Below are 12,234 nucleotides of genomic sequence, written 5' to 3'. Positions count from 1 at the left end.
AATAAGATAGAAGAAAAATTGCCAAAGTAAATGCCCTGCTTGAGTGACACTCTTCTCTTGAGTGACACTCTTCTCTTCTTCTCCAAAATTGGAGAGGTGTGTTTTATAGAACGCATCAGGGAGAAGTCTGTAAAGTGGCTATAGTTGGCAGTGTAATATATGTATGAATAAGGAGGTATCCGTAAATGTCAAAATGAACGACAACTGTTTCTATCATCACTACCCATAACACTCTGGGGTGCAGCAAAAACCCTCCTGCAGGTTAGGAGAACTCACACAGCAGGTTAGGAGAAGTAACGTAGCAGGTTAGGAGAATTAGGTTACGGTTAGGTGTTGGTGAAAATGCTTTCCTAACCTGCTTGAAAAGTCACTTGCATTGAAGTGCCGTATCTTATGCCCCCCTCCCCCCAAACCCTAATCTACCCCACCTGATGCTAATGCTTACAAGGACCTTGACTGGCTGATAAGCTGAATCAGGTGTGTTACAACAGGGTTGGAGCAAAAACATGTATACCCATTTCTCCCAGAGGAGGCTTGGCCCCAACCCTTATTTAGACATTAAGAGCCACTGACATGCTAGGAGAAATTCCCCGCCAAAACAATTTCAAGGATGTTTTCAGTCAATGAATTATACCAGAAAAAAGGTCTCATCTCATCATGTATCCCATTTCCTCATCAGTCTCCTCTGGGATCTGGGGCGGCCCCGGTTGTTTCCGTGGTTGAGTTCGGACACAGCTGTGCGGCGTTACACAACCGTTGGTCCCTGAGGACCCGAGCCATCAGAGCCGACGCTCATACCTCACACTTCCTGCTCTTCTCCAAGACTGACAATGACACGTTGTTGCCAGAGACGTACCCCATATAGGTACCACTACGCCACTTAGAATATATCGCCAACACATACAGTAGCTTCATTCCATGCTATTACTTTGGTAATCACAACGTTTTAAATGACTCAACTGTGAATTGCTAATAATGTGCAAATTGCATAATTTACTAGCACTGAAAGGAACATGATTGAAAGTTTCAACTAGTTTACTAGTTCAACCCAAACAAATCCCATGTTCTATCTGGAGAAGGTTGAGGTATTTACCCTTGGGGTTAGCAGAAGTTAAGCACACTGGCAGGAAGTGTAGCACTGTAACATGAGCATGGTCTTTCTATGTTTAACAGGATTAGCCTTGCACAATAACCTTGTTAGTGGGATAATCAACATAGGCTTCCCGCTAAAACATTATCAAGCCACTAGTGACAGAGTTGAATTTACAAGCTATGGTTATGATATACAATGGCTCAATGGTGTGAGGAAATGGTCAGTAACAGCTCCAGCCTCTACACACACACACACACACACACACACACACACACACACACACACACACACACACACACACACACACACACACACACACACACACACACACACACACACACACACACACACACACACACACACACACACCCTCCGAGGTTGTAAAAGTGGTCCTGGCCTTGGCCCCCTGTAGTGATGAATCAGACAGACAGGCTGTTGACTGAGGAAGAGGTAAGGTGGGGGTCAGAGGTTAAAACATGCCATCTACATTTTCTCAGTCTTTCAGCCGGCAGTGACATAACAGCTCATATGGGAGGTTTGTCTGCATGTGTGCTAGCACTGCTTTTTTCTCACCCCCCCCCCCCCCTCCTCCCCCTTAGCCACGCTTTGACGTTAAGGAGTTGTGAAAGGGACAAGCCCCGTCCGCTACACACTCTCCACAGCAAAAACTAAAGCAGAGACACTTTGTTTCCTGCTGCTAACCTATATGAAACTCTTCATTTCCAATGTTTTGGATGTTTCTATTTTAATTTTTTTTACAATAGAAAACATACACATACCAACGACAACATACAGACATATCCACAACATCACCCCTGCCCTGATTTTAATGTTTCTAATTCACTGGTAGGTGCTAACTAATGTTTCAGGGCAATATTCTCTCTCGCTGCCCTTTTCCTGACAAGGGATAGCGACAGGCACGCATCCGAGGCCACGGTTACATGAATAGATGCAGACAGTTGATTTTTATGCCATGTTTTCCCTTGTGGGCCACATCCCTGTCTGCATGGGAAACTGGCTAGGGAAACAGAGGGAACGGCACACCACCATGATCATCTACACGCTGAGCCACAGCAAACGTTTAGGGAACATTTCACAAACGTGGAAACCTGATAAAGCCTCCATGGGAGACATGTACAGAACAGGTTGTTGAGAGAGGACAGGTGTAGAGAAAGATAAAACAGAGTGAGTGGGTGGACGGGCAGGTGTACCGAGATGGAGTGAGTGAAGAGATAAAAGAGGGAAAAAGAGAACAAGGGACGGTGAGAAGACAGGTGCGTCGTGTGATTAAAGCAGGTGGGCAAGACGTAACCGCTCTCTTAAAACTGATTGGAGCACAGGTGTGCAAAGAAACAAACCAGTCATCTCGGTTTAGAGTGAGAGAGAGAAAGAAAGAGAACACAGATGCTTTTTGTCTCTCACTCTCTCTCCCTCAACAACCTGTTCTACATGTTGGTAATTCTGCATGATTTTCCCATAAACAGTCATTGCTCTATATACTTCAACCTTGTAGTACACACCGGTGGTATGCCGAGCCCTCTCTCCCTCTCTCCTTGCCTCAACTATTTTAACAAGTTAAATTACAGTTTTACATTTATTCATGGAGCCTTGCTCATTTCACATGCCTCCTTATCAACATAAATTCATCTTTGAAATTGACCATAACCCCCGGACAACAAAGTAACGGCACACGATCTAGCTTCCTATAGTGGATGCAGAAACAGAGACAGTAACGTTAAAGACAAATTTATTTATTTATTTTACCTTTATTTAACCAGGTAGGCAAGTTGAGAACAAGTTCTCATTTACAATTGCGACCTGGCCAAGATAAAGCAAAGCAGTTCGACAGATAAAACGACACAGAGTTACACATGGAGTAAAAACAAACATACAGTCAATAATGCAGTATAAACAAGTCTATATACAATGTGAGCAAATGAGGTGAGAAGGGAGGTAAAGGTAAAAAAGGCCATGATGGCAAAGTAAATACAATATAGCAAGTAAAATACTGGAATGGTAGTTTTGCAATGGAAGAATGTGCAAAGTAGAAATAAAAATAATGGGGTGCAAAGGAGCAAAATAAATAAATAAATAAAAATTAAATACAGTTGGGAAAGAGGTAGTTGTTTGGGCTAAATTATAGGTGGGCTATGTACAGGTGCAGTAATCTGTGAGCTGCTCTGACAGTTGGTGCTTAAAGCTAGTGAGGGAGATAAGTGTTTCCAGTTTCAGAGATTTTTGTAGTTCGTTCCAGTCATTGGCAGCAGAGAACTGGAAGGAGAGGCGGCCAAAGAAAGAATTGGTTTTGGGGGTGACTAGAGAGATATACCTGCTGGAGCGTGTGCTACAGGTGGGAGATGCTATGGTGACCAGCGAGCTGAGATAAGGGGGGACGTTACCTAGCAGGGTCTTGTAGATGACATGGAGCCAGTGGGTTTGGCGACGAGTATGAAGCGAGGGCCAGCCAACGAGAGCGTACAGGTCACAATGGTGGGTAGTATATGGGGCTTTGGTGATAAAACGGATTGCACTGTGATAGACTGCATCCAATTTGTTGAGTAGGGTATTGGAGGCTATTTTGTAAATTACATCGCCAAAGTCGAGGATTGGTAGGATGGTCAGTTTTACAAGGGTATGTTTGGCAGCATGAGTGAAGGATGCTTTGTTGCGAAATAGGAAGCCAATTCTAGATTTAACTTTGGATCGGAGATGTTTGATATGGGTCTGGAAGGAGAGTTTACAGTCTAACCAGACACCTAAGTATTTGTAGTTGTCCACGTATTCTAAGTCAGAGCCGTCCAGAGTAGTGATGTTGGACAGGCGGGTAGGTGCAGGTAGCGATCGGTTGAAGAGCATGCATTTAGTTTTACTTGTATTTAAGAGCAATTGGAGGCCACGGAAGGAGAGTTGTATGGCATTGAAGCTTGCCTGGAGGGTTGTTAACACAGTGTCCAAAGAAGGGCCGGAAGTATACAGAATGGTGTCGTCTGCGTAGAGGTGGATCAGGGACTCACCAGCAGCAAGAGCGACCTCATTGATGTATACAGAGAAGAGAGTCGGTCCAAGAATTGAACCCTGTGGCACCCTCATAGAGACTGCCAGAGGTCCGGACAGCAGACCCTCCGATTTGACACACTGAACTCTATCAGAGAAGTAGTTGGTGAATTGACAGAGTCGAAAGCCTTGGCCAGATCAATGAATACGGCTGCACAGTAATGTTTCTTATCGATGGCGGTTAAGATATCGTTTAGGACCTTGAGCGTGGCTGAGGTGCACCCATGACCAGCTCTGAAACCAGATTGCATAGCAGAGAAGGTATGGTGAGATTCGAAATGGTCGGTAATCTGTTTGTTGACTTGGCTTTCGAAGACCTTAGAAAGGCACGGTAGGATAGATATAGGTCTGTAGCAGTTTGGGTCAAGAGTGTCCCCCCCTTTGAAGAGGGGGATGACCGCAGCTGCTTTCCAATCTTTGGGAATCTCAGACGACACGAAAGAGAGGTTGAACAGGCTAGTAATAGGGGTGGCAACAATTTCGGCAGATAATTTTAGAAAGAAAGGGTCCAGATTGTCTAGCCCGGCTGATTTGTAGGGGTCCAGATTTTGCAGCTCTTTCAGAACATCAGCTGAATGGATTTGGGAGAAGGAGAAATGGGGAAGGCTTGGGCGAGTTGCTGTTGGGGGTGCAGTGCTGTTGTCCGGGGTAGGAGTAGCCAGGTGGAAAGCATGGCCAGCCGTAGAAAAATGCTTATTGAAATTCTCAATTATGGTGGATTTATCAGTGGTGACAGTGTTTCCTATCTTCAGTGCAGTGGGCAGCTGGGAGGAGGTGTTCTTATTCTCCATGGACTTTACAGTGTCCCAGAACTTTTTTGAGTTAGTGTTGCAGGAAGCAAATTTCTGCTTGAAAAAGCTAGCCTTGGCTTTTCTAACTGCCTGTGTATAATGGTTTCTAGCTTCCCTGAACAGCTGCATATCACGGGGGCTGTTCGATGCTAATGCAGAACGCCATAGGATGTTTTTGTGTTGGTTAAGGGCAGTCAGGTCTGGGGAGAACCAAGGGCTATATCTGTTCCTGGTTCTAAATTTCTTGAATGGGGCATGTTTATTTAAGATGGTTAGGAAGGCATTTAAAAAAAATATCCAGGCATCCTCTACTGACGGGATGAGATCAATATCCTTCCACGATACCCCGGCCAGGTCGATTAGAAAGGCCTGCTCGCAGAAGTGTTTCAGGGAGCGTTTTACAGTGATGAGTGGAGGTCGTTTGACCGCTGACCCATTACGGATGCAGGCAATGAGGCAGTGATCGCTGAGATCTTGGTTGAAGACAGCAGAGGTGTATTTAGAGGGGAAGTTGGTTAGGATGATATCTATGAGGGTGCCCGTGTTTAAGGCTTTGGGGAGGTACCTGGTAGGTTCATTGATAATTTGTGTGAGATTGAGGGCATCAAGTTTAGATTGTAGGATGGCTGGGGTGTTAAGCATGTTCCAGTTTAGGTCGCCTAGCAGCACGAACTCTGAAGATAGATGGGGGGCAATCAGTTCACATATGGTGTCCAGAGCACAGCTGGGGGCAGAGGGTGGTCTATAGCAGGCGGCAACGGTGAGAGACTTGTTTTTAGAGAGGTGGATTTTTAAAAGTAGAAGTTCAAATTGTTTGGGTACAGACCTGGATAGTAGGACAGAACTCTGCAGGCTATCTTTGCAGTAGATTGCAACACCGCCCCCTTTGGCAGTTCTATCTTGTCTGAAAATGTTGTAGTTTGGAATTAAAATGTCTGAATTTTTGGTGGTCTTCCTAAGCCATGATTCAGACACAGCTAGAACATCCGGGTTGGCAGAGTGTGCTAAAGCAGTGAATAGAACAAACTTAGGGAGGAGGCTTCTAATGTTAACATGCATGAAACCAAGGCTATTACGGTTACAGAAGTCGTCAAAAGAGAGCGCCTGGGGAATAGGAGTGGAGCTAGGCACTGCAGGGCCTGGATTCACCTCTACATCGCCAGAGGAACATAGGAGGAGTAGAATAAGGGTACGGCTAAAAGCTATGAGAATTGGTCGTCTAGAACGTCTGGAACATAGAGTAAAAGGAGGTTTCTGGGGGCGATAAAATAGCATCAAGGTATAATGTACAGACAAATGTATGGTAGGATGTGAATACAGTGGAGGTAAACCTAGGTATTGAGTGATGAAGAGAGAGATATTGTCTCTAGAAACATCGTTGAAACCAGGAGATGTCATTGCATGTGTGGGTGGTGGAACTAATAGGTTGGATAAGGTATAGTGAGCAGGACTAGAGGCTCTACAGTGAAATAAGCCAATAAACACTAACCAGAACAGCAATGGACAAGACATATTGACATTAAGGAGAGGCATGCTTAGTCGAGTGATCAAAAGGGTCCGGTGAGTGGAGAGGTTGGTTGGTGATTTAGACAGCTAGCCAGGGCATCGGTAGCAAGCTAGCATAGGATGGAGGTCTGTTGTTAGCCACCTCTTGCGTTCCGTCAGTTGATTAGTGGGGTTCCGTGTGGTAGAGGGGATTAATCCAAATCACACAACAACAACAAAAATAAAAACAATAGATATAGTTATAGAGGCCCAAGAAGAAAACATAATAATATTAATAAAAAAAATTATAAATTGTCCGATTGTCTATTCAGATAGCAGTCGGTAAGACAGCTAACGGTTAGCAGGCCGCAGATGGGCGTTCAGGTAACGTCGCGACGGAGGAGCCAGCCGAATAACTCCTTCGGGTAGATAACGTCGGCAGTCCAGTTGTGAAGGCCCGGTGGGGCTCCGCGAAGGCAGTAAAACGGGTCCGGATAGGTGACTGCAGCCCAGGTGTGATTGATGGAACTCAGGAGTGATTGACGGAGCTTGCTAGCTCCGGAATAATTGATGTTTGCTCCGGAATCGACGAAGGCCGATAGTCACACGGATAGCAGCTAGCTAGCTGTGAGATCCGGGTATGAATGTCCAGAGAGCAGTCGAAATCCAGGGACATGGAGAGAAAAATTGGTCCGGTATGTTCCGTTCCGAGCCGCGCTGCACCGTACAGAACTGGCGATAGATTATTCGAGCTAAAGGATAGCTGATGACCACAAACCGTGGTTAGCTGAATACTAACGATTTGCCAGTAGAGGAGCTAACTAGCTTCTGAACTAGCTTCTGGATTAGCTTCTGGCTAGTTTCAGGCTAGCTTCTTGGAGTTTCTGGCTAGCTTCTTGGAGGATTACAGATCTGAGGTAAATAATACTTTTTTATAAATATACATTGGTGAGGCGGGTTGCAGGAGAGTGTTTTGAAGATGAGTTGATGGAAAATAAAAATAAAATAAAAATAAAATGTGAAAAAGTTGTAAATATATATATACATATATATATACAGGACACGACAAGACGAGGACAAAAGACGTCTGAACTGCTATGCCACCTTGGTTGACAAATGCAGGCAAACAAATGCACTTTGCCCTTAAGGATCTAATTCCATATTCCTGATTGGGCGGAAATATAGAGGGCCATTGTTACCAAATGGAAGAAGGACCCAATTGCCAAAATAGTAGTATAAATCTTTAGAAAGGGGTAAAATTGGACAGGGCATCCATTTTGGGAAGAGTCCGCTTGGGGCCAAATTGCTCTGGAGGAAACGAGAAAACAAAACAAGGCATGAAAATAGCCTTTGTGCGTGGGCTTGGAGTGGCTCACTTGGAGAGAGGGAGAGAGAGGGATAGGGATGGAGCGAGAGAAAGGGAGGAGGGAGAGCATGAGAGATAGAGCGAGCAAGAAAAAGAGAAGGCTTTCTCTCTCCCTCTAAGGCTCTCTCTCCAGTTATTAACCTAGCTAAGCAACCTCTCGGGCCAGAGAGCGAGTGAGAGAGAGAGAGAGAGAGCGAGAGAGCGAGAGAGAGAGAGAGCGCGAGACAGAGAGAGAGAGACAGAGAGAGAGCGAGAGAGACAGAGAGAGAGCGAGAGAGACAGAGAGAGAGAGAGAGACAGAGAGAGACAGAGAGAGAGAGAGAGAGATCTACAATAATTAATTAATCTATCTGATCCTCAATTAGTAGACGCAAACAAACAGCACAGCTCTACCATTTCATGAGCGAGCCGATGTCAGAGAAGCACACATGATAATACCTCTACAACAGGGAGGGGCAAATGGTGGCCAGCGGGCAACAGGCCCTCAGATTTTTACTTTTTTATTTTTTACATCTTAGTTGGGGAAAAACTTACTGTTGCAAGTTAGAACAGTAGAATCCGCAAGATGCAATTTCAAAATATGGTTTTGCATCAGAAGTTTTTATCTTGTTATGTCACTGATAGTCATTCAATTAGCCATGTTACTGTCAGGGGGGGAATAGATTTTGTTAATCAGTCTCAATCAGATATCACATTAAAAACTACAAACATTTGTAGAAATGTGTAGAATTGCATGAAAATAATTATACAATTGCAAAATATTGTCTCCGCCCCATGGCAAAATGTGTAGAATTGCATGAAAAAAATTATACAATTGCAAAATATTGTCTCCGCCCCATGGCAAAATGTGTAGAATTGCATGAAAATAATTATACAATTGCAAAATATTGTCTCCGCCCCATGGCAAAATGTGTAGAATTGCATGAAAATAATTATACAATTGCAAAATATTGTCTCCGCCCCATGGCAAAATGTGTAGAATTGCATGAAAATAATTATACAATTGCAAAATATTGTCTCCGCCCCATGGCAAAATGTGTAGAATTGCAGAAAACTAGCTTTAATACTGCAATATTTTCACTACGCGCAATGGTAAAATGAGTAAAAATAACTCAAAATGTCTCTCTGCTGTCAAGAAGGGGGCTGCTAAAATGTTTTGCTCGCAATGTGGTAGTGGCTATGCACATTTGGGTACGCAGACCTGTGAAAAACTGCAGATTTTGTGTGGCCCCCACGCCATCAAAGTTGCCCATCCATGCTGTAGAGTGAAACAAGACCAACTCTGTCACGATTCCATTCCTACCAGTAGTCTGCACTCTGGAGTCAATTACTAATTAAAGATGCAGTCCAGGATCTTAAGTACTTACAAATTCAGAACATATTGTACCAATTAGAATTCGTAACATATCATACGAATTACACTTTTTCTTTGCAGGACGTAACATATCATACGAATTGCACTTTTTCTTTGCAGGACGTAACATATCATACGAATTGCACTTTTTCTTTGCAGGACGTAACATATCATACGAAATGGATGACGTAGAACACAATTTTCGGGGACCCATTTTGGCTCGTGAGCAATACTTTCAAAACCATTGGCTGAAATTATACAAAAGCTCTGGAGCATCACTTAAAAGTAGAAAATATTAGCTTAACTAACCAGTTATCCATCCAACCTTTTTATGCGCGTAAAGTACATGTTGGATACATTTCTTTACGACGGGCCTGATTGAAACAGCGTTAGTAAACTTTGCAAATGTCAACAAAACAAAATCCGCTGGACAAGGTGGGATCTTTTTGTGTCTGTAAAATGAATTATGCAAGAAATGGCGATGGAAGCATTTTATTCACAAATAGTGATATGATAACCATCATATCAAAGTAAATTTGGAGCCATGTTGTGTGGTCCTCCTACAACAACTGGGGAGGACATGCAGTTTATTAGGCTACTGATCAAATCAGTTATGATGAACTTCACAGGGTGGTGAAAGTGCAAGGTGATGAGCTTGATGCTCCTGTCCAATAAATTGCACTACACACCTGATTCAAATAACCAAAGTTTGATGATGAGTTGGTTATTTGAGTCAGCTGTGTAGGGCTCGAGGGGGGGTACATTTGCTATAAAACACATGGAAACATATTTAACTTGTATTTTGTATTCAGTACACAGGAATTTAACCGTAAAAGTTACCACGTCATCACGACCAGCCTCTTATCCGCAGCAAGTCAATTGTTTTAATGCAGATTTTAAAATATTTGCATAAAAATCTTTCGCCAATTGGATGGAAACCTAGTTTATGAGGAGATAACAATATTTGAATAGCTCGTATCACAAAGATGCAGCTGATATTGTTATAGACTTTCCAATATCGGTACCCAACACTACCACCAACCCATCCTACCTGCTTGCTCTCCTCCACTTCCTCCTCCTCCTCCTCCGAGCTCTCGCTCTCATCCTCATCATCATCATCCTCCTCAGGGAACTCCACATCTGATTCGCCAGGAGCGATGGGCACGCTGATGGTCAGATTGGGGTTTGTCATGTAGCTGTCATCGACCTCCGGGACCATTATCTTCTCTCCGTGGCGCCCGATCACCCCAATCCCTCCCCCCACCGTCACCACTGTCCCGTTGCCCACCTCGCCAAGCGGAGCACCGTGGCTCAGCCTCTTGAGCTTCACCATGGCCTTTGTTTCTTTTCTCTTCTGCCGTCGCCTCTTGAAGTTGCCATTGAAGAAGTCGCAGATCTACAATGAAGTAATGAACTATGTTTACTTTTGTATGTACTTTAAAAAAAATTCTGGTGATTCATTTGTTTGTTTGTTTGTTATTGGTTGTTTTATTTTGCCCCGTTGTACATTTTGTGTCATATCTTACCTAGAATCTATGTAATTGTCCACACTATATAGTAAAAAAGTATATCATAATTATGAAATAAAAACATATGCAAAAAGTGTCCGACCTGGCTTCGGAGCCAGCCCATGCCGCTTTTGATGCGACCAAGAGCGATTTGCAGGTTGTTCATCTCGCCGTCGTCATCAGGTGCCGAGAGGTTGTCTGAGCTGAATGAGCTGAGCAGCAAGGCTAGGAAGAGGTTGAGTACCTGGGAGGAGTAGAGAGGGAGATGAGTTTGAATAAAGCCTTTGTCCTTCTGTTTAGTATAACTAGGTAAAGTCAATGATGAATATATGCCCAACTGGAGTCCTTAAGATGTTATTACTTTCACGTTGATTGAAAAGTTAGTCACAAACAACATCTTACAGTTAACCATACAGCTGGATAAAGATACTAGATAAAGCTAGCCTGCGGGTTTGGTTCCTGAGTCGGTGTGGATGGAGAGGGCCCAGATGTGTAACACTAGAAATGTAAACAGCAGGAGTGATTTGAGCCCGGTATAAATGTCAGCCTCCAACTGGAACCGGAGATCTCCTTGTCCATGTTAAACAAGAGAACCTACTCCTCTGGGTTGTAGGGCTGTGTGGTTTTAGTGTGTGTCATCCGTGCTTGTGTGTGTGCCTGCCTGCATTTGCGGATGCGCGTGTGTGTGTGTGTGCATGTGTGTGCGCTTGTTTGATTAAAGTGCACGCGGCAACCATGGTCCCTTAGACACAGGGCCACTTTTCCTCGGTTTAGTAAATGTCAACTGTGCATGCAGTTTCATGATGGAGTTTCATTACCATCGTGTAATGATTACAAACACCATTTTGTAGTCAAATTTAGATTTTTCTCCATGTCCTAACATGAGCTTCACTAATGAAATCCTGTCTGTGATTTGATAGAGCCTATCAAAGTAACATTTTTAAAAAATCCCGGGGGCCGCATTTGGTCTTCAAAGAGGTCTGGAGGACCGCACTGAAAGTTCGTTCCAGTTCCTCTACGTCTTCTGTTTGACACCCCTGTACTAAGACCTAAAATGCATTGTTTATGTTTACCTGAGACGGTTCTCTCTCGGTTTCTCCAAAGACTCATAGCTGTTGTAGCAACACATCGATCAAATCAATCCAAATCAATTAATTGTCATGTCATTCATCTGTTTCTTGATAAACATCCATTTATTATATCTCTGCAGCCAGCATCAATCAAAGTTGACAATGTTCATTGGTTCTGAAATTCTGAAATTTGGTAAAGTGAAAACCAAAATTGCCCGTGAGTCTCTAGCGTGTCCCCAAATTACCAAAGGGAGCGAACTATCACAGTGTGTGCGTTGTGCATATATTCATCCATATGTGTATGTGTGTATGTGTTAGAGGATGGGAGTTGGAAGCAACATAGCCCTGGACCCCCTGTGCCGGCCCCTCCCACCCCCTGTGCCCCATACCCATCTCGCCACGCCTGGTGCCCACTGTGACAGGTGTAATTGGGTGTCTGGTTTTTCCATTTTCTGCCCTGCTACACTTGTCCTTTAAAACACACCGTCCATGACATCCTGCCATCTCAGAGAG

General features: G+C 43.9%; 1 protein-coding gene across 2 annotated transcripts in view; it reads right to left on the bottom strand.

The window, feature by feature from the left end:
- LOC109909635 (sodium channel protein type 4 subunit alpha) overlaps positions 1–12,234 on the bottom strand; it is a 207,742-nt gene that overhangs the window by 34,600 nt on the left and 160,908 nt on the right. For both annotated transcript variants that reach the window (XM_031796748.1, XM_031796749.1), the window contains exons 17-18: positions 10,755–10,895; positions 10,195–10,539 (exon numbers count right to left, since the gene is read on the bottom strand). In XM_031796748.1, coding sequence (XP_031652608.1) covers positions 10,195–10,539; positions 10,755–10,895 — 486 coding nt within the window. The remainder of the gene's footprint in view (positions 1–10,194; positions 10,540–10,754; positions 10,896–12,234) is intronic.

Source organism: Oncorhynchus kisutch, linkage group LG18 (assembly GCF_002021735.2).
Source record: "Oncorhynchus kisutch isolate 150728-3 linkage group LG18, Okis_V2, whole genome shotgun sequence".
NCBI lineage: Eukaryota > Metazoa > Chordata > Actinopteri > Salmoniformes > Salmonidae > Oncorhynchus > Oncorhynchus kisutch.
Note: the sequence above shows the minus strand (reverse complement) of the source record. Positions and strands in the feature narration are given on the sequence as shown.